This window comes from Dendrobates tinctorius, unplaced genomic scaffold (assembly GCF_039654945.1).
Source record: "Dendrobates tinctorius isolate UK_male_01 unplaced genomic scaffold, ASM3965494v1 ptg000155l, whole genome shotgun sequence".
Classification (NCBI taxonomy): Eukaryota; Metazoa; Chordata; class Amphibia; order Anura; family Dendrobatidae; genus Dendrobates; species Dendrobates tinctorius.
Genome location: NW_027361822.1, coordinates 3,269,893 through 3,292,808, shown reverse-complemented (window position 1 = coordinate 3,292,808; position 22,916 = coordinate 3,269,893). Strand labels below are relative to the sequence as shown.

Sequence of the window (22,916 nt, the reverse complement as noted above, 5' to 3'; positions counted from 1 at the left end):
AGATATAATGGAGGAGGCTCTATCCCTGTCAGTGACGTCAGATATAATGGAGGAGGCTCTATCTCTGTCAGTGACCTCAGATATAATGGAGGAGGCTCTATCTCTGTCAGTGACCTCAGATATAATGGAGGAGGCTCTATCTCTGTCAGTGGCCTCAGATATAATGGAGGAGGCTCTATCTCTGTCAGTGACCTCAGATATAATGGAGGAGGCTCTATCTCTATCAGTGACCTCAGATATAATGGAGGAGGCTCTATCTCTGTCAGTGACCCCAGATATAATGGAGGAGGCTCTATCTCTGTCAGTGACGTCAGATATAATGGAGGAGGCTCTATCCCTGTCAGTGACGTCAGATATAATGGAGGAGGCTCTGTCTCTGTCAGTGACCTCAGATATAATGGAGGAGGCTCTATCTCTGTCAGTGACCTCAGATATAATGGAGGAGGCTCTATCTCTGTCAGTGACCTCAGATATAATGGAGGAGGCTCTATCTCTGTCAGTGACCTCAGATATAATGGAGGAGGCTCTATCTCTGTCAGTGACCTCAGATATAATGGAGGAGGCTCTATCCCTGTCAGTGACGTCAGATATAATGGAGGAGGCTCTATCTCTGTCAGTGACCTCAGATATAATGGAGGAGGCTCTATCTCTGTCAGTGACCTCAGATATAATGGAGGAGGCTCTGTCTCTGTCAGTGTCCTCAGATATAATGGAGGAGGCTCTATCTCTGTCAGTGACCTCAGATATAATGGAGGAGGCTCTATCTCTGTCAGTGACCTCAGATATAATGGAGGAGGCTCTATCTCTGTCAGTGACCTCAGATATAATGGAGGAGGCTCTATCTCTGTCAGTGACCTCAGATATAATGGAGGAGGCTCTATCTCTGTCAGTGACCTCAGATATAATGGAGGAGGCTCTATCTCTGTCAGTGACCTCAGATATAATGGAGGAGGCTCTGTCTCTGTCAGTGACCTCAGATAGAACCTGCATTCCCATAGCCTCAATACGCCTCTGTGCGCATCCTGGGGGAACATGCAGTGCCCCATAGCTGTAACAGGGGTCACTGCCTCACACCTCAGATAAAATGGAGGAGGCTCCATCCTTGACAGTCAAACAAATAAGGCAGCACTCTGTAGAGCTATAGCATGCAAACATGAAATGTGAAAATTGAATTGCATTGCTGCACTGGAAATATGAAAAATTGAGAATGCTTAGCACATAAATTGGCCAAACTCAGTAAAGTTTGTTATATTTTCTCATTATTTGGGCTATCATTGCTTCCCTCTTTTTAGTCATTTTTGTCTCCCCGCAGTTAGGTAGTCTTATTGTCTGGTCTATAACAAAACTGGTTTTATCAGTAGATAGTGTGATGCAGTGACCCCTTTGACAGTTAGGGGGTGCTGCATCGGCTTCCCAGGACATGCATGCAGGCGTTTCCTTTATTCTGATGGTGAAATGGTGAGCGGCAGGGTTGTGAATGGCCGATATGTATCACAAGGATGGGTGCCTTGTGATGGAAGCTGGAACATGTGTTGATCAGCAGAGGTACTGCTGTGGGTTTGCTGCAGGGTAATAGGGGGAGCTTCCAGGTGGCTGGTGAGATGGGTGTAACCAGTCACCTACAAACCCACTCAGGAGCATGTGTCTGAATGCCCAAAGTAAAGCCTGTGTGTGTATGGATGTGTGGGTAAGAGGACCTTTAGTGAGGTCATAGCCATGTGATCCGGTGGGCGTGGCTACGGGCCATATAAGGTGACCAGGGTAGGTCACATGGGGAAAGAGTGTACCTGAATGGTTCAGGGTGGAAGGTCCTGGAGGGTCTAGGTGTTGGAAGGTGTGCTGCCCTCCTGAATAGCACCTGGTGAGGCCGGTGTGTTGGGAGTCCATGGGAGTAGGGACGGATCCCTGAACAGCACCCAGACCGGCCACATGTGTGAGCAGAGTCTGACGGCACTGCATTGGGGGAGCTACTGTCCGTCTGTGGATCTGGACTGTCAGGTGGCTTGGTGAGTAAGGCGTTGTCTGGGACGGTGATCCCAGTTCGGCAGCTTCCCTGAGAGAGAGGACTACCAAAGAGTCGGCATCTGGAGCCGGAGCTCCTGCGAGGTAACCCCAGATATGGGGATATAACTGTTGGTGCCCGTGATGTTCTATGGACATTAATGAACTGAGAGAGCAGAGCTCTACTACCATCATTAAGGATTAATCTGTCTGATGCAAGACTGTATTCTTTGTGTTGCCTAACATGGTTTATGCTGTTTAATAAACCACATGGACTGTTTAAGTGGAAAGTGTTCCTGTGTGACGTGAACCCGCTGCCAAGTGAGTCTCCCCAACACTGACAATAAGCACTGCCTTACAATAGACATAAAGAAAACTAGATGGAGGCCCGATGCTATCACAGCAGGAGGGCGGTAATGTCACGATGGGTGCAGGTTTTGCAGTGTTGAGAATCTCTCCCCCGATGTGCTTACCCACCTATCCACTCTCTCTTTCCCCATGTGCTGACTTCTCCCATCTGTGCTCTCTTCTTTGACTGGTCTACCGCAAGATGTGCTATCCCCCTTGTCTGCTGTCTCTCTCCTTCCTGTGCTGTGTTCTCCCCTCAAGTGTTGTCTGTCTGTCTCACCCCTGTGCACTTTCTTTCTCCCCCATCTGCTGTCTACTCCTCTCATGTCATCTCTTGTTTGACCTGTGTACCCCATCACTAAACAGTCAGTGCACAGCATATCAGGAGGAATTGCTATTTAAAGGGGTTTTCCCACAAACGAAAGTTCATTTTAAAAATTATCTGTGTCTGACCGTGTACAGAACATACCACAGCTCCTGGGCAGGGGAGGAAGCAAAAGACAATACTGACATTACCAGCAGGAGATCACAGAGGATACATTTTGTGAGGTAAAATATTGTTTAAAAACAGTCAGTGAAATATTTTACCTCACAAAATGAATCCTCTGTGATCCCCTGCTGTAATGTCAGTATTGTCTTTTGCTTCCTCCCCTGCCCAGGAGATGTGGTATGCTCCGTACAAGGTCAGACACAATTTTTAGAATGAACTTTGGAGTTCACACAGGTGCAGTGCGATGGTGTTCCGCTGGTGGTACAGCGCAATAGGTTGGTACCAGCAGCAGTTTCCAAATTGAGACACCCATCACTTGGGTGTCCCAATATGGCAGTCGGTGAACTTCCTCCGCTTGGAATTCTGGGATATGGTGACATCTGAACAGGAAATGAAAGCATTACAAGGCAATTATATAAATAGACTAGATGGAGGCCCGATATCTCATTGGGAAGGCAGTAATGTTACAATGGGGGCAGGTTTGCAGCGTTGAGAATCTCTCCCCCCCCCCCATGTGCTCACCCACCTATCCACTTTCCCCATGTGCTGACTTCTGTGCTCTTTTCTTTGACCTGTCTACCCCATGTGCTGTCCCCCTTGTCTGCTGTCTCTCTCCTTCCTGTGCTGTGTTCTCCCCTCATTTGCTGTCCCGTTTGAGCTCTCTCACCCCTGTGTCTGTGTACAGAACATACCACAGCTCCTGGGCAGGGGAGGAAGCAAAAGACAATACTGACATTACAGCAGGAGATCGCAGAGGATACATTTTGTGAGGTAAAAAATTGTTTAAAAACAGTCAGTGAAATATTTTACCTCACAAAATGAATCTTCTGTGATCCCCTGCTGTAATGTCAGTATTGTCTTTTGCCCAGGAGATGTGGTATGCGCTATACACGGTCAGACACAGAAAATTATTAAAATGAACTTTCGTTCGTGGGGAAAACCCCTTTAATGTGACCGGCTTCCTCTGCCTGTAGACACATCGTACATCTGCAGCCGTGATCAGCCGAATGATTCACTGCACCTACACGGAATTTGCGCAGGCGCAGTGCGACGGTGTTCCGCTGGTGGTACCGTGCAAGAATCTGCGTGAGTATGTGTGAGTGTGTGGTGGTGCGATGGTGTTCTGCTGATGGCACCGTACAATAGATTGGTACCAGCAGCAGTTTCCATATTGAGACACCCATCACTTGGGTGTCCCAGTATGGTGGTCGGTAAACTTCCTCCGCTTAGAATTCTGGGATACAGTGACATCTGGACAGAACAGGAAATGAAAACATTACAAGGCAATTATATAAATGGATACTTTCAGAATGCTGTAAAATAATACACAGTTAAATTCACAGTTTTTTTAATCGTATGAACATATGTTTCAACATCATACCCAAAACTCGCACTAAAGATCACTCACAGTTCCTATTCCCATGCTACCTGGGTCTTCAGTCTCTGTAATTCCTGCTCTAACATACTGTATAATCAGTGTAGCCAGTTAGTGGCCGAGACAGTGTTAATCCTTATGAGAAGAAAATAAGTTTGTTCATATTTCCCTTCATTATCTCCAGTAATTGTAATATTACATGGGATTCTTTAGGATTTATATCGGCATATCTGCTTCCCATTCAGGTCCCTACATTATTTGATCCTCTCAGTGGAGATCTTCTATATAAGATAATTTTCCTCATTGAGTCATCAAGGATGAATAGAGACAGAGACAATATGGCGGAGAGGATATTGCACCTCAACCTAAAGATCCTCTTCCGACTTACTGTAGAGGTGAGAGATTCTGATGACGTCACATTACATCATTCTTATCTATGGGAATAACAGATGGACAGAACTGGAGAGGTGAGGACTCTGGAAATGTCTGTAGTGAGATTTATTAATGTGTCTCTCCATAACCAGGATTACACAGTAGTGAAGAAGACCTCTAGTGAGCGCTGTCAGGCCCCTGTGTCTGAGGGATGGGGAAGACCCCTGAGCCCAATCACGGGGCCTCCACCTCACCCCCTGGTACCTGAGGACATCAATGACCAGAAGATCCTAGAACTCACCTACAAGATGATTGAGCTGCTGACTGGAGAGGTGACACTGCTGGGAATGCTGGGACATTATACAGTAATGCTATGAAGGGATCGGGGGGATGACGGTATCATTGTATGTGTCAGGTTCCTATAAGGTATCAGGATGTCACCGTCTATTTCTCCATGGAGGAGTGGGAGTATTTAGATGAACACAAAGATCTGTACCAGGACGTCATGATGGAGGTTCCCCAGCCCCTCACATCACCAGGTAATAGACAGGACTAAATACACACGGCCTATAATTATTTGTGTGTAAAGAATGAATTCAGTTCCTGTATGTGTTTCCTCCAGTTCGTTCCAGTGAGAGGACAACACCAGAGAGATGTCCCCGTCCTCTTCTTCAAAAGAACTGTAAACAAGAAGATCTCCATGTTCCTCAGGATCATCAGGTAGATGGAAAGAAGGTGTCATGCAATCTCCTCTATGATGTGTAGAAGACGCTGAAGGTCTTGTACTCAGTCTGTTGTGATTGAGGAAAGACATCCATTGATCTTTCATCTTGTGGACATACACAACTTGTTGAGGAAAAGATCAAGAATTATTGTATATTACTAAAATTGTAGTATAAAATGAAAATGTTATCCTCATCACATAGTAGTTATTTGTGAACAGTGAACATAGTAACTGCAGTTTTAGTGATACAAATTCAGGATATGTAAAAGAGACACAAATGAGTTTTATGTGAGGTGATTCTGTAAGCCACATATTCAGCTGTCGTCACCAAGGACAATACTTTTTGTTACTGTGTGTGGTCTAAAATACATTGTTTTTATCTGTAGATAGACATGAAAAAATTCTCAGAATGCTGTAAAATAATATAAATAATAATATTAACATAACCAGTACCTTTCAGCTCCTGTCCCAATGCTACCTGGAACCTCAGTCTGATTCTGTAATTTCTGTTTGACCAAATCATCATTATATTGTGCCAGTCGTTACAAGGAAGAATGTTCCTTTATGTTTCTCATTATTATGTCTGATAGTTGTGTTTTTATATGGTACGGTTTATGATTTTGTCTCATTTTCTTCCTATTCAGGTCTCTACAATATCAGATCCTCTAAGTGGACATCTGTATAAGAGAATTTTCCTGAGTGACCCTACAAGGATGGATAGGGACAGAGACAAAATGGTGGAGAGGATATTACACCTCACCCTGGAGATCCTCTTCTGGCTTACTGGAGAGGTGAGAGATTCTGATGACATCACATTACATCATTCATATCTATAGGAATAACAGATGGACAGAACTGGAGAGGTGAGGACTCTGGAAATGTCTGTAGTGAGATTTATTAATGTGTCTCTCCATGACCAGAATTACACAGTAGTGAAGAAGACCTCTAGTGAGCGCTGTCAGACCCCTGTGTCTGAGGGATGGGGAAGGCCCCTGAGCCCAATCACGGGGCCTCCACCTCACCCCCTGATACATGAGGACATCAATGACCAGAAGATCCTAGAACTCACCTACAAGATGATTGAGCTGCTGACTGGAGAGGTGACACTGCTGGGAATGCTGGGACATTATACAGTAACGCTATGAAGGGATCGGGAGATGACGGTATCATTGTATGTGTCAGGCTCCTATAAGATGTCAGGATGTCACCGTCTATTTCTCCATGGAGGAGTGGGAGTATTTAGAAGGACACAAAGATCTATACAAAGACATCATGATGGAGGTTCCCCAGCCCCTCACATCACCAGGTAATAGACAGGAATAAATACACACGGCCTATTATTATCTGTATGTAAAGAATGAATTCAGTCCCTGTATGTGTTTCCTCCAGTTCTATCCAGTAAGAGGACAACACCAGAGAGATGTCCCCGTCCTCTTCTTCCACAGGACTGTAAACAAGAAGATCCCAGTGTTCCTCAGGATCATCAGGTAGATGGAGAGAAGGTGTCATGAAATCTCCCCTATGATGTGTAGAAGCCTGTGACGGTCTTGTGTTCAGTCTTGTTTCATTCCGCAGTATTATACACTTTATGTCAAGTTTATTAGAGACTCTAGCCCTTTCATGGTGGTAGCTTTCCTTTGTGCAAATTAGACCCATAACCAGGGATTATTGAGGTGGAAGTTTCAGAGTGAATTTTCATTAGAATGGGAAAATTAAGCAATCCAAGTGGCTTTGAATGAGACATGATCATTGTTGCTAGATTAGCTAGGGCCAGTTTTTTGTTTTTTTTTAACTTGACACTTTTGCTTGTAAAAATTCAAGACTATACTGAGAAAGTTGTGGTCAAGAAAAAACATCTAATAAAAGGGGATCCAGAAAATGTAAACAAGGGAAAGGGATCAATTAACAGGAGCTGCTAAGACATGCAAATAGGATACAGTGCTGGTGTCCAACTAACCAGTCTGAATACACTTGTCGATCCTCATTGTTGTCTAGGGTAAACAAAAAGGAAGGGGGGTAGGTTTGCAAAAGAGCACAAAAATTATATCACAGAACGGTGAAAAACATTGTCCAGTCCAATTAATCCAGATTTCTGTTGCACCATGCTAATGGTATCCATGTACACTTTATATCAACTAGAAAGGTGTTTTTGGATCATGTCGTTGCCTTTACGTAATTTGCAGCAACTGCGTGAAGCTATCCTGTCCTCATGGGCCAATATTTCTGTGTAACTATTTCATCACCTTGTGGAAGCTATAACATGATGAAGTGCTTAGGTTCTGAAGGCCAGAGGAGATCCAACGTGCTAGTTGACAGGTGTCTCTAATAATGATGAGCGAACATGCTCGGTTGTGATCCGAGTATCTTGTAGTGTTCATATATTATGTTCGCGTCCCTGTGGTTGCATGATTTGCCTCTGTTAGCCTAAGAAACAGGCAATAGGACGCGAACATAATATACGAGCACTCCCAAGATTCTCGGATAACACCCGAGAGTGCTCGAATAAGACGTCATTAGTAGAGTTGAGCGACTTTTGGTTTTTTAGGGTCGCGTTTCGTTTCGTGAAACCCGACTTTTCCAAAAGTCGGGTCGAGCAAGATCGTCCGATTATAGGGAAAAGTCGGGGTCGTCCCGAAACACGAAACCCAATGTAAGTCAATGGGGAATAAAAGTCGGCACTGAGAGGAGGACAGGAAACACACCTACAGTGCCCATTTGAATGCCAAAAGCATCAATTCTTCTTACTTAAGCTTGTCAACCTTAATTAACTTCATAATACAAGTTACGCACTGAAAAATGGGGGTTATTTGGCTAAAGTTGTGGGGGGGGGGCTGGCTCCAGGTTTTCATGTGCCCTGGGCGAAAGAGCGCCCCTTTAACACATACCAAAACTCATCATGCTCCGATACGGCAGAGAAATAGCGGTATAGTACAATGAAAAATACTTCACTTTTTACATCTCATGACGAGGCCCATCTATTTCTCCATACAGAATCATTGGTCCCATATAATGTTTGAAACAGTATATGATGAGCTCCACATAATGCTACAGTATATGTTGGTCCCCATGGATGAAGCTCCACTGTCTTATGGGCCCAAATAATGCTCCAAACATAATGGGCCCCATTTCTAATGCTCTAGTGTATAATGGGCCCTGTAAATGCTGCTCCAGTGTCTGATGTCCACCTTTGGAATGTTCCAGTGTATGGTGGGCCCCATCTATCATTCTCCAGAGTAACGTGCTCCCCAAAAATTGCTGTCCCAACATTGAAAACAATCAAATAAGTCTCCTCGCTAGGGAATCCCTGTACTAGTCTGGACTCCTCGTCGTCCCCATCTTCCATCTCACTGCACAGTATTTCAACCTTGCAAGTGCTGTGATCCTGAGCAAGCAGGGGGGGCCCACTCGTTGGCGACGGCACTGGCACAGGGCCCCTGATAGTACGGTGGTGTGTCTGATGGCGGGTGGGCCGAACCTGCACTTTCATCTGCAGCTTCCTCTTTGTCACCGTGTAAGATGGAAGGGTAACCTGAGTTTCATCAGGGTCAGATTCAGGCCGTGTAGCGTGCGAGGGGAATGTAGTGGTCTGGGTCAATGTACCAGCAGATTCATCGAGCAGTGGCTGGGCATCAGTGCACTTGTGTCGCCCCCAGGAGTACGGTCGCCACAGTGGCATTACCTTCCTCCTAGGGAGTGTGATGTCATGCTTGGGAGCAACGAAGGATCTCTCTAGCAGGTTAACTGATTGGGCTGCGTTATTCCCACGAGTCATGACCCTCCAAACAGCGTTCATGAAGGCAAATTGTTTGTTTTACGTGGGCAGTATGGTTGCAAAGCTGAACCTTAAAGGAATGTCCAGAAGGGCACCACCAGGAGTGGAGCCTACGGTTAAATTCGACTCCACCTGGGAAACCTCAACCATGCCAGCTACAGAACAGATGCACACATTGCAAGCTTAATTCCGTTAACGAACGAGACTCCGTCATGCCCCGCGGTCCGAGTCCGGCTTACTAGAGGGACACGTGAGGCTCTGGAACATAAGATTGGCCAATAGCTGGTGTGTCATGCCCTTACATGTCTGTGGCTGCATGTGCGCTACACTGAAAAGGCCAGCGTTTGTCGCTTACAGGTGCAGATAACCCGCTGAACAACGTTAGTGATGGGGATCACTGATTACAATTATTACCCGCGAACAATGATTTCCCAGTAAGTGCAGGTCAACTGCAGTTCCGGAATTAGGCCTAACCGTCATTCCTGAAAAAATGAAAAACTTACGTGTGCAAACCACAGGTGCTGTAGCTTGCTTAACAGCTCGCCAGCCGTTCTCACGCCCAGTATGGATTACACGTGATTGCACAAAGGTTAGAAAGGGTACCGTATCCCCAGATAACATGTATGGATAGCGTACACATTCAAAATATATGTCTCAGGAGGCAGGCTCAGATGGTGTTAGGCCCAGTATGGATTGCACGTGATTGCACAAAGGTTAGAAAGGGTACCGTATCCCCGGATAACATGTATGGATAGCGTACACATTCAAAATATATGTCTCAGGAGGCAGGCTCAGACGGTGTTAGGCCCAGTATGGATTGCACGTGATTGCACAAAGGTTAGAAAGGGTACCGTATCCCCGGATAACATGTATGGATAGCGTACACATTCAAAATATATGTCTCAGGAGGCAGGCTCAGACGGTGTTAGGCCCAGTATGGATTGCACGTGATTGCACAAAGGTTAGAAAGGGTACCGTATCCCCGGATAACATGTATGGATAGCGTACACATTCAAAATATATGTCTCAGGAGGCAGGCTCAGACGGTGTTAGGCCCAGTATGGATTGCACGTGATTGTACAAAGGTTAGAAAGGGTACCGTATCCCCGGATAACATGTATGGATAGCGTACACATTCAAAATATATGTCTCAGGAGGCAGGCTCAGACGGTGTCAGGCACAGTATGGATTTGACGGCCCAGATTACACAGCGGAGGAGCAGGGAGAGGTAAAGATTGCAAATGCTGTGGCCCTGCCCAAGCAAGGGGGGGCCCACTCGTGGGCGTCGGTACTGGCACTGGGCCCCTCATAGTACAGCGGTGTGTCTGACGGCGGGTGTGCACCACCACCGTCAGAGACACTTGATTGCACTATGAGGGACCCTGTGCCAGTGCCCGCGCCCAAGAGTCGGCCTACCCACCTGTCCAGGGCAACGGCACTCGCACGGTGTCGTGCTCTAGGTGGTGACCCCGGCCATGGGGGAGGAGGCAGCACAGTTAGGGAGTTTTAGAAAGTGGCATATGTTGATGTTGGACATTCAGCGGATGCAAAAGGCGAAATAGGTCAAGTCCCAGGAAGAGGTGGACCAAAGCAAGCCATTTTTCTGTCACCCTATGTGTCATCAGGGGAAGGTGGGACAAAATCCTTGGAAACCCATGCATGGTTCATTTTAATGAAGGTTACATCATCCACATTTTGGGTTGACAGACGGGTCCTTTTTTCTGTCAGGATTGATCCAGCTGCACTGAAGACTCTTTCCGATAGCACACTTGCAGCTGGGCAAGCGAGCTCCTGTAAGGCATATTGGGCCAATTCAGGCCAGGTGTCCAGTTTAGCGGCCCAATAGTCAAAGGGGAATGACCTGTGTGGGAGAACATCGATATGGGAGGAAAAGTAGTTTGTAACCATGGTTGACAACTGCTGTCTCCTGTCACTTTCCATCGATGCAGTATTACCAGTTGTGTGAGCGGTATTTGAAAAATCAGTCCACAACATTGTCATGAAACCCCTGTCTCCAACGCCACTTCTGCTGTGTGCACCACGAACACCTCTGCCAAGCTGCCCCCGGCCCGTACGGCTCGTGTGAGAACCATCACCGCTGCTGTGTGCTGGGAATGCCTCAAGCAACCGATTTACCAGAGTTGCTTGTTTATTAGCCAATATTAGGTCAAGGTTCTCCTGTGGCATGATGTTTTGTAATTTGCCTTTATAGCGTGGATCCAGGATGCTGGCCAACCAGTAGTCGTCATCGTTCATCATTTTGGCAATGCGGGGGTCCCTTTTTAGGATCCGCAAGGCATAATCTGACATGTGGGCCAATGTTCCCGGTGTCAATGATGCACTGCGAGTGCTGGTTGGAGGAGCACTTTCTGGCAAATCCACATGCCTCCAGTCACGCACAAACCCTGTACCAGACCTTGCCACGCCAACATTTTCACTTGCCCCACGAGATGCATCCTCCCCTAAGTAATCATCCCCATCATCATCCTCCTCCTCCTCTTCTTCCTCCACCTCGTCCAGGAGAGGTCCCTGAGCAGACAATGGCTGAATGTCATCAAGGATTCCCTCCTCCTCTTCCTCCACATCAACATTGGCTGCAGACGCCTGCTCCTTAAGGTGCGTCAAAGTTTGCATGAGCAGACGCATAAGTGGGATGCTCATGCTTAGGATGGCGGCGTCTGCGCTTACCAGCCGTGTGCATTCCTCAAAACACTGAAGGACTTTACAGAGGTCTTTCAGCTTCGACCACTGCACACCTGTCAATTCCATGTCTGCTCTCAAAGTGCCTGGCCGTGTATCCTCCCACAAATGCATTATGGCCTGCCTCTGCTCGCACAGCCGCTCCACCATGTGCAGGGTGGAGTTCCACCTTGTTGCAATGTCGATAATGAGGCGGTGGTTGGGAAGGTGGAGCAATCGCTGCAGCTTCTGCATACGAACGGAGTGTACAGGCGACCGGCGGATGTGCGCGCACAGTCTTCGCACCTTCTGGAGCAGGGCTGTAACTCTGGATAATTTTTGAGGAAGCACTGCACCACCAGGTTCAAGGTGTGAGCCAAGCAAGGTATGTGGCTGAGTTTTGAAAGGGCTATGGCTGCCACAAAATTACGTCCGTTATCACTAACTACCTTGCCTGCCTCAAGATGTACACTGCCCAGCCATGACTCAGTTTGTCGCTTCAAGTACTCGGCCAGCACCTCGGCGGTGTGTCTGTCGCCCAAACACATCATCTGCAACACAGCCTGCTGACGCTTTCCACTAGCTGCTCGATAGGGGGACACATCGTGTGCAACAGTGGCAGCTGCAGATGGAGTGCTCGTACGACTGCGCTCTGTGGACGAGCTTTCGCTTCTGGAGGAGGAGGAGGAGGGTCGAACGCCTACAGCCAACTGTTTCCTATACCGTGGGCTAGGCAGCACTGTCCCACCACCGCTGTCCCCTGTGGACCCTGCATCCACCACATTAACCCAGTGCGCAGTGATGGACACGTAACGGCCCTGGCCATGCCGACTGGACCATGCATCAGTAGTGAGGTGCACCTTTCCGCTCACTGACTGCTTGAGTGCATGGACAATGCGGTCTTTCACATGATGGTGGAGGGCTGGGATGGCTTTGCGAGAGAAGAAGTGGCGACTGGGTAGGTCATAGCGTGGTACTGCATAGGCCATGAGTTCGCGGAAAGCTGTGCTTTCCACCAACCGAAAGGGCATCATCTCAAACGAGATTAGTTTGGCAATGTTGGCGTTCAAACCCAGTGTACGCGGATGAGAGACTGAGTACTTTCTTGACCTACTCATAGTGTCTGGGAGGGTGAGCTGGACTTGAGAGCTGCATATGGTGGAAGTAGCGGTGGACAGGGCGGACTGAGAGAGGGTTGATGATGGTGATGGAGTTGGTGTTCTTTCTGATGGCCTAGAATCAGTCTTTCGTTGATATAACAGTGGGATTCGCTGACTGCTGTGGCCTTGCAACGACACCTCAACATTTGCTGCTGTGCTAACCGGTGGGCTTACAGTGGGGGAAACAATGTAGCGTTGCTGACTACCTTCGTTGCGATCAGTTGCACATGTGGCACTTGAGGTTTGGTGTTGTGTCCACGCTTGCAAGTGCATGCTGGTTAAATGTCTAAGCATGCAACTGGTATTCAAATTTTTCAGATTTTTCCCTCGGCTAAAGGTCTTTGCGCACTTCTTACAGATAACCTTGGCCTGATCATGAGGATTTTGTTCAAAAAACTGCCACACTGCACTCTTCCTACTTTGGCAGACATTTTGCGGCCTAGCACGCTGTGATCTTTTGACCCTCTGGACAAGCTGTCCAGCAACTCTTTTGATGTTTGGAACCTGTCTTTGGAGTGCTCCGGGCCTGCCAGATAACAGCTGTTGCGATGTCGATGTCTGCTGTGGATGCTCCTCATCTGAGCTATTGGAAGCAGCACCCTCTTCCCCCAATGGATGCCAATCTGGGTCAACAACTGGGTCATCCATCACCTCCTCTTCTATGTCATGTGCACCTTCCTCTGTGTCACCGTGTATGGTGGTATAGTGTGCTGGAAGGGGCACCTGAGTCTCATCAGGGTCAGAATCTGGCTCTGTACACTGCGATGACAATGTAGTGCTCTGAGTGAATGTACCAGCAGAATCATCCATCAGCGGCTGTGCATCAGTGCACTCCATGTCAGATTCATCTTGGCCTGGGTAATTCACCATTTCACTTGATAATCCAGGCATGGTATGTGAAAACAGCTCCATGGAGTAATCAGTAGTATGGCCTGCGTCATCCTTCAATCTTGGTTGGGGTGAAGGACACAAGGAAAGGTGTGGTTCATGAACATGAGCCTCCAATGACGACTCAGTGCTTTTACTTTTTACAACTGAAGAAGAGGAGGCGATAGAGCTGGAGGGTGAGTCAGCAATGTAAGACAAAACTTTTTCCTGATGCTCTGGCTTTAAAAGCGGTTTGCCAACTCCTAGAAAACTAAGCGTTCGAGGCCTTATGTAGCCAGACGATGACGCAGGCTCAACACCTCCTGCATTCGGTCCTATTTTGCTCTTGCCACTACCATCAGATCCACCACCAACACCATCATTACCAGCTGCCAACCCCCGCCCAATTCCACGGCCTCTTCCACCAGCCTTCCTCATTTTTGGTAGAAATGTAGACAAAATCCAACAAACTATATAGTATGTAAAACAAGGTACAAGGTGTCTATAGGACAGGGGAGATTTTGAATTTCTGCACACACTTTTGGACACTGGACACTTTTGGATTGTGTGAGGCCCAATGAATATCTGAGCGCTATGTGACAGGCTCGATGGCACAGCTGTGACCTAAGTGACTAGAGGATAAGTGAGATTTTGAATCTCTGCACACACTTTTGGACACTGGACACTTTTGGATTGTGTGAGGCCCAATGAATATCTGAGCGCTATGTGACAGGCTCGATGGCACAGCTGTGACCTAAGTGACTAGAGGATAAGGGAGATTGGATTGCTTTTAAAAAAGCAGTTTGCGGAGCAGTGGGTAAACAGCAATGCCAGCCTGTCAGGAAGCCTTAAAAGGCAGCCCAACAACCAACACTACTGATACACCACAATATAGCCTCCCCTTGCACTGCACACACAGTGACTGGTGTGTTGTGCAGGCCAAATTGCTATCAGCAGCAGAAGCAGTTTTTTTTTCTTCTCAGCAGGACAAAAAAAAAAAATTGGGCTTGCTTTTAAAAAAGCAGTTTGAGGCCCAATGAATATCTGAGCGCTATGTGACAGGCTCGATGGCGCAGCTGTGACCAAAGTGACTAGAGGATAAGGGAGATTGGATTGCTTTTAAAAAAGCAGTTTGCGGAGCAGTGGGTAAACAGCAATGCCAGCCTGTCAGGAAGCCTTAGAAGGCAGCCCAACAACCAACACCACTGATACACCACTATATAGCCTCCCCTTGCACTGCACACACAGTGACTGGTGTGTTGTGCAGGCCAAATCGCTAGCAGCAGAAGCAGTTTTTTTGTCTTCTTCCCTGCCTAACGCTCTCCCTACAGAATCAGCAGCAACCTCTCCCTATGCTAAGATTGGCAGAAGTAAGATGGCGGTCGGCGTGCACGCCCTTTTATACCCCCTGTGACGCCCACCAAAGCAAGCCAATCACTTGCATGCCCTTCTGAAAGATGGTGGTGACCTGTGCCTATGTCATCATGTTGCCCACAGTGTCCGTGGATCCTGATTGGCTGAAAAAGATCGCAAAACAAACTTTTGAAACGCGACTTTGGCGCGTAAGTCGCCGACCTCGTGGCCGACCTCATCCTAGGGTCGGGTTTCGTTTCATGAAACCCGACTTTGCCAAAAGTCGGCGACTTTTGAATTTTTTCGACCCGTTTCGCTCAACTCTAGTCATTAGAGCATGTTCGCTCTTCACAAGTATAATGTGACCATTCAGTGTATGTTTTATACTTGGTGGAGTTAATGGGACAAAGCTGATCATAGACATTAGATGGTGTCTGGATCTTCTCAGAGTTTTCTGGTTATGGAAACTGATAGTTGGAAAAAGGAACAAATACATTTGATTGATACAGGAGACTTGCAAATATTTGATCTTTTTTACCTTTGAAATCATTTGGCCAAACGTCTTCATCTCTCTGTGACTTTTACAATATTTTTTTCAGGGTGAAGATCTGCCCCATATTGATACTGCAGAGACATATGTGAGGGATGATGAGTGGTGTAAAGAGGAGATTCCTACAGATAACAGCCCAGGTGAGTAGTGACCACTAAATGCAGAGAAGTCACAGGTTCTACTCAGTCAACGGATTGTTGAATCATATGTTAAATTCTTAATTATTTGTTCCCAGAGTTTGTACATGGATTTTACACTTAAAGATTGAGCATTTAAACAGAATACACTATTTTACACAATTTTGTACACATGTCTCTCCTCCAGAGCCATAGCATACTTCTGGGCTGTTAGAAAGAAGATCGTTCTGTATTTGCCATAGTGTCTAACACTGGACTCAATAGTAGAGATGGGTGAATCAATATGCAGGACTCCAATCCTTGGCCGGGTCAGCATGGCCCCTTCTTTACACCTGGATGTTTGAAGAAGGGGTAATGCCCCATAAAACATCCAAGTGTGTTGCTCTATCTCTAATCCACTCTACGTGGCTTCTCGTATGCTATTCTATTCTTGGGCTTTTTTTATTGGACATGTTGTGGTGACTATTTGAAATTTGTTTGCTTTGGAGAGTTTATGATATGGCTTTGAATTGAAAAGAGACATTTCACAATTCAACAGTGTCCATGATTGATTTTTAAACTATGGCAGATTACACCGCTATATTGTTTATCAGATCTTTCAGTTCTCCCCTGTTTGTAATGGAAGCCAATGTTTCCATCAGCTTTTATCACACATAAAGGACTTAGGTTAATTCTGCTAAAAAAAAAAAAATACAAAAAGGTACACATTTGCCCATAAGTAGTGAGCTGTACTTCCTTGATAAATTAATACAACATAGGACTTGTTCCTAATATGTTAATCAGGAACATATATTTGAAGTGACCAAGGGGTTACTGTTAAAACTCAAACGCAAAACAAAAAAATATTATTTATAAATTATTTGTAATTAACACACTGGCGCTAGTCCACTTGGAGAAGGAAAGGTACGGATAATCCCAGATGCGGCTGGTGATAAACAGGCTCTGTGCCAGTGCCTGTTAAAAAACGGTTAACCTGATAAATAAAGAAAATCACCGCGCTATACTGAGATATAAAGGAATCTGGTTACCGGATACGCACTTAGTGGTATGAGAAGGATCTCGTTGTCAGAGATGTTTCTCGATGTCAGAGATTTTTCACGCTGTTTGGGAATCCGTTTATATAAAAAAGCTGCTGGATAAATAATATAGGATTAGGTTTGAATTAACCTGTGAATATAATTCCAAGCAACTAGGCTGGACTTATAGTTAGGTTAATTCAAACCTAAACCTATATTATTTATCCAGCAGCTTTTTTATATAAACGGATTCCCAAACAGTGTGAAAAATCTCTGACATCGAGAAACATCTCTGACAAGAAGATCTGTTGTGAATTCACTTTCTGGCCTACCTGTTATGAATGAGTCACCGAGGAGGAAAAAACAAAAAGCAAGTTAAGCCCAGAAAACCAGAGAGGTTGGTAACTAGCGGATTGCAGACCCCTGATCCTATCCACAACAACTAGCAGTAGCCGTGGAGTGTGCCTACGGTGGTCCTAGACGCCTTGTCACGGCCAGAGAACAAAATAAGCCTAAAGAAAGAAAGGGAAAATCTGAACTGCCCCAGAGCAGACCCCAAAGCAATAGACAGCCCCCAACATGTATTGTCGGTGAAACAAGATGAAAACACAGACACAGGTAGAAAGATAGGCTGAGCAAACGATGGGGCCCAACTAACTAGAAAGGACAGGAAAGAAAAGCTGCTGTCTGCAATCACGCAAAAAACCCTGCCAAAAAGAATGTCCAACACGTCTGATAGAAAAAGGCCCTGAAGTCGCTAGACTTCAAATCACTATATCAGCACTCGGGTATATTCTGAAGACAGAGCAAAAGAGATCAACTGATCAGATACAAAATGGGGATTCAGCCCAGTCCCAGCCAGGGCTGGCTGAACACAAAAACTAAGTAAACCAGACAAAAACTCATATGAACAATAGCAGAGAAAACTTAGCTTTAGGAAGGCAGGAATCAAACTGGAAACCAGGAGCCACAGTCAGGAAAAATCACCAGCAAGAAACTAGGGAGTCGGCTGCCTTAAATCCAATCAGAAACTCCTGATGTCCAATCGCAGTCCTCTTCCTCAGGTGGCCGGTCTCTGCCATTTAGATCAGCTTCATTACCTCCCTTCACCAACAGAGGGAGTCCAGATAGAGAACTCACTACTCCTCTGTCAGCACAGCCAGCTCCATAACCCTCACCAGAAGCCAGAGGCAAACCCGAAAATGAGCTCACAACACCTACCTCTGGTTACTGGTGAAGGTAGTGGAGATGGTTATATTGACAGAGGGGTCGCGAGTTCTCTTTCCGAGCTCCCTCTGGTGGTTACAGGAGGTAATGGCGCTGATATAATTAACAGAGGCCTGCTACCTGATAATGAGGAGGACGATTGGACATTGGGAGTTTCTGACTGGATTTAAGACAGCCGACTCCCTCTATCCCTGCTGGTGATTTTTTCCTGCCTCCTGAAGTCTTAGTTTCCAGCTCAGCCTCTGCATGCTCAAGCTAAGTGTTCTTTTGCTATTGATCACATTTGATTTGTTTTTTTCTGTTTCAGTTTTGTGTGGTCAGCCAGCCCCGGCTGGGGCTGTGCTGAATTTCCATCCTTATGATACTGTTTGTGCCAGTTTGTTTTTGTCCCTTATTAGATTGGCCTCTCTTTGCTCTGATTTCAGAATATACCAGAGTGCTGATATAGTGGGCGGTCTAGTGACTTCAGTATTTTTTCTATCAGACGTGTTGGGCATTTTTTGCAGGGTTTTTTGCATGATTGCAGACAGTGTCTTTCCTTTCCTGTCCTGTCTAGTTAGTTTGGGCCCCATCGTTTGCTCAGCATATTTTCCTACCTGCGTTTTTGTTTTCATCTTGTCTCACCGACAATATATGTTTGGGGGCTATCTATTCCTTTTGGGGTTTGCTCTGGGGCAGTTTAGATTTCCCCTTTCTTGCTTTAGGCTTATTTAGTTCTCTGGCTGTGTCGAGGCGTCTAGAATCATCGTAGGTACGCTCAACGGCTACTGCTAGTTGTGTGGATAGGTTCAGGGGTCTACAATCCGCTTAGTTACCAACCTCTATGGTTTTCTGTGGCTTAGCTTGGTCTTGCTTTCCTCCTCGGTGACCCAATCATAACAAAGATCCTTCTCACACCACTAAGTGAGTATCCGGTAACCGAATTCCTTTATATCTCAGTATAGCGCAGTGATTTTCTTTATTATTTATAAATTACTCACAAAAATAATTATCTACCATATAACAAAAAATTTAGTTCTGTGGTGAGAGCGAAACACGCGCGTCGGGGCCAAGAGGCAGATGCTTTAAACAATACTTCCACACTGCAGTTGATTATAGGTAATGTATATAAATTTTCTTATGGATTATTGATATTTTTTGCCAGAACTCTCTTCCCATGACATGGTTTGTCATCAACATATGAAATTCTACTATTGAAAAAAGTAATGTCTGGATAATAGTGGCCTGTACAGGGATTAGTTTATGAGCAGCTTCTAAAATTTTGTCATTTAAGGGGAACCTGTCAGCTGTTTTGGCTGCTATAAAATGCGACCACTCTTTCTGGGCTTATCTACAGCACTCTATAATGCTGTAGATATGATTCCGATCCGACCTGCAAGGTAAGAAAAATAAATTTTATTATACTCACCCACAGTGCGCAGGCACCACGAAAGGACAGAGAGGCCCAGCGCCAGCCCACTGCAGTACTTTACTCTGCCCTCAACAGGACAGAGAGCAGAGAAGTACGCCTGCACATGAGCGCAATGCCGGGGAGCCATGAAGCAAGCAGGAGGGCAGCATCGCAAGAAGATAGGAGGCGCCGGACGCGGACCTGCAACATCCATCCGGACCGGACGCCCCCCCCTCCCCTGGGTGAGTATAATAAAACTTATTTTTCTTATCTTTCAGGTCGGATCGATGGCTTATCTATAGCGTTATAGAATGCTGTAGATAAGCCCTGATAGGTGGTGGCCGCATCTTATAGCAAAAGCAGAAAGGCAGATTCCCTTTAACCCCTTCCCGACATCCGACGGTATATCCCGTCATCCGACGGTATATCCCGTCCATGGGACCTGGGCCCCTATGCCCATGGACGGGATAGTACGTCGGGCGCGATCAGCGGCGCCCACGTGGTGAGCGCCGCTGATCGCGGCCGGGTGTCAGCTGATTATCACAGCTGACACCCGGCACAATGTGTCAGGGGCGGTCACGGACCGCCCCTGACACGTTAACCCCTTGCACACCGCGATCAAACATGATCGCGGTGTACCGGGAGTTAAAGGGAAGCATCGGCAGGGAGGGGGCTCCCTCCGTGCTTCCCTGAGCCCCCCACGGCAGCGCAATGTGCAGCGCTGCTGCGGGGGACTCCTTTCCTCCAGGCCCCCGGATCCAAGATGGCGACGGGGGCCTGAGGAAGCTGGCTTCCTCAGTGCCTGCAAAGCGCAGGCATGAGGAAGCCTTCTGCAGTGCCTGTGTCAGATCGCTGATCTGTCACAGTGATCTGTGATGTGACAGATCAGCGATCTGTCACAGGACAGTGATGTCCCACCTGGGACTATTTAATAAAGTAAAAAAAAAAATAAAAAAAAGTGTAAAAATAATTAATAAAAAATCGCCAAATAAATTAGAAAAAAAAAAAAAAATATTCCCCCAATAAATCCATTTTTTGGAAATAATAATAAAAAAAAACAATAAAAGTACACATATTAGGTATCGCCGCGTCCGTAACGACCCGCCCTATAAAACTGTCCCATTAGTTAACCCCTTTAGCGAACCCCTTAAAAAATAAAAATAAAAAACGAAGCAAAAAATAATGATTTATTATCATACTGCCAAACAAAAAGTGTAATAACGCGCGATCAAAAAGACGCATATAAATATCCATGGTACCGCTGAAAACGTCATCTTGTCCCGCAAAAAACGAGCCGCCACACAGCATCATCAGCGAAAAAATAAAAAAGTTATAGCTCGCAGAATAAAGCGATGCAAAATTAATTATTTTTTATATAAAATAGTTTTCATTGCATAAAACCGACAAAAACATAAAAAAACGACCTAAATGAGGTATCGCTGTAACCGTACTGACCCGAAGAATAAAACTGCTTTATCAATTTTACCGCACGTGGAACGGTGTAAACGCACCCCCCCAAAAGAAATTCATGAAACGCTGGTTTTTCTTCATTCTGCGTCCCAAAAATCAGAATAAAAAGCGATCAAAAAATTTCACGTGCCCGAAAATGGTACCAATAAAAACGTCAACTCGTCCCGCAAAAAATAAGACCTCACATGACCCGGTGGTTCAAAATACGGAAAAATTATAGCTCTCAATATGTGGTGATGCAAAAACTATTTTTACAATAAAAAGCGTCTTTTAGCGTGCGACAGCTGCCAAAAATAAAAACCGCCATAAATAGTAAATCAAACCCCCCGTTATCACCCCCTTAGTTAGGGAAAAATAATAAAATAAAAAAAATGTATTTATTTCCATTTTTCCATTAGGGTTAGGGCTAGGGGTGTGTTGGGGTAGGGTTAGGGTTAGGGCTAGGGGCATGTTGGGGTTCGGGTTGGAGTTAGAATTGGGGGTTTCCACTGTTTGGGCACATCAGGGGCTCTCCAAATGCAACATGGCGTCTGATCTCAATTCCAGCCAATTCTGAGTTGAAAAAGTCAAATGGTGCTCCTTCCCTTCCAAGCTCTGCCATGCGCCCAAACAGTGTTTTACCCCCACATGTAGGGTATCAGCCTACTCAGGACAAATTGCAAAACAATTTTTGGGGTCCAATTTCTCCTGTTACCCTTAGGAAAATAAAAAATTGGGGGCAAAAATATCATTTTTGTGGAAAAAAATGATTTTTTTATTTTCACGTCCGAGTGTTATAAACTTCTGTGAAGCACTTGGGGGTTCAAAGTGCTCACCACACATCTAGATAAGTTCCGTGGGGGGTCTAGTGTCCAAAATGGGGTCACTTGTGGGGAGTTTCAATAGTTTAGGTACATCAGGGGCTCTCCAAACGCACATGACACCCGCAGACCATTCCATCAAAGTCTGCATTCCAAAACGTCACTACTTCCCTTCCGAGCCCCGACGTGTGCCCATACAGTAGTTTTCTCCCACATATGGGGTATCAGCATACTCAGGACAAATTGGACAACAACTTTTAAGGTCCAATTTCTCCTGGTACCCTTGGGAAAATAAAAAAATGGTGACTAAAAGATCATGTTTGTGGATAAAATAAGAATTTTTTATTTTCACGCCCGGGCGTTATAAACTTCTGTGAAGCACTGGGGGGTTCAAAGTGCTCACCACACATCTAGATAAGTTCCTTGGGGGGTCTAGTTTACAAAATGGTGTCATTTGTGGGGGGTTTCCACTGTTTAGGTACATTAGGGGCTCTCCAAAGGCAACATGACACCCGCAGACCATTCCATCAAAGTCTGCATTCCAAAACGTCACTACTTCCCTTCCGAGCCCCGACGTGTGCCCATACAGTAGTTTTCTCCCACATATGGGGTATCAGCATACTCAGGACAAATTGGACAACAACTTTTGGGGTCCAATTTCTCCTGGTACCCTTGGGAAAATAAAAATATGGTGACTAAAAGATCATGTTTGTGGAAAAAATACGAATTTTTTATTTTCACGCCCGGGCGTTATAAACTTCTGTGAAGCACTGGGGGGGTCAAAGTGCTCACCACACATCTAGATAAGTTCCTTAGGGGGTCTAGTTTCCAAAATGGTGTCATTTGTGGGGGGTTTCCACTGTTTTGGTACATCAGGAGTTTTCCAAACGCGACATGGTGTCCGATCTCAATTCCAGCCAAAAACGTCAAATGGCGCTGCTTCCCTTCCGAGCTCTGCCATGCGCCCAAATAGTGGTTTACCCCCACATGTGGGGTATCAGCGTACTCAGGACAAATTGCACAATAACTTTTAGGGTCCTGTTACCCTTGGAAAAATAAGAATTGAGGGTGAAAAGATCATTTTTGTGGAAAAAAATATGATTTTTTTAATTGTATGGCTTTATGTTATAAACTTCTGTGAAGCCCATGGGGGTTCAAAGTTCTCACCACACATCTAGATAAGTT

The 22,916-nt window shown here is 45.9% G+C and overlaps 1 protein-coding gene across 5 annotated transcripts in view; it reads left to right on the top strand.

Annotated features, from left to right (window-relative positions):
• The window catches only part of LOC141050962 (uncharacterized), a 359,750-nt gene that overhangs the window by 19,479 nt on the left and 317,355 nt on the right, over window positions 1–22,916 (top strand). For 2 of the 5 annotated variants that reach the window (XM_073547707.1, XM_073547706.1), the window contains exons 2-9: window positions 4,460–4,609; window positions 4,739–4,918; window positions 5,002–5,125; window positions 5,209–5,306; window positions 5,955–6,101; window positions 6,231–6,410; window positions 6,493–6,616; window positions 6,700–6,797. The exons of 1 other annotated variant lie outside the window; for it this stretch is intronic. In XM_073547707.1, coding sequence (XP_073403808.1) covers window positions 4,532–4,609; window positions 4,739–4,918; window positions 5,002–5,125; window positions 5,209–5,306; window positions 5,955–6,101; window positions 6,231–6,410; window positions 6,493–6,616; window positions 6,700–6,797 — 1,029 coding nt within the window. In that variant the 5' untranslated portion in view covers window positions 4,460–4,531. Of the gene's footprint in view, window positions 1–3,634; window positions 3,926–4,459; window positions 4,610–4,738; window positions 4,919–5,001; window positions 5,126–5,208; window positions 5,307–5,954; window positions 6,102–6,230; window positions 6,411–6,492; window positions 6,617–6,699; window positions 6,798–15,740; window positions 15,832–22,916 lie in introns of those variants that run through there. 2 more of the 5 variants (XM_073547709.1, XM_073547708.1) reach the window with 2 other exon arrangements.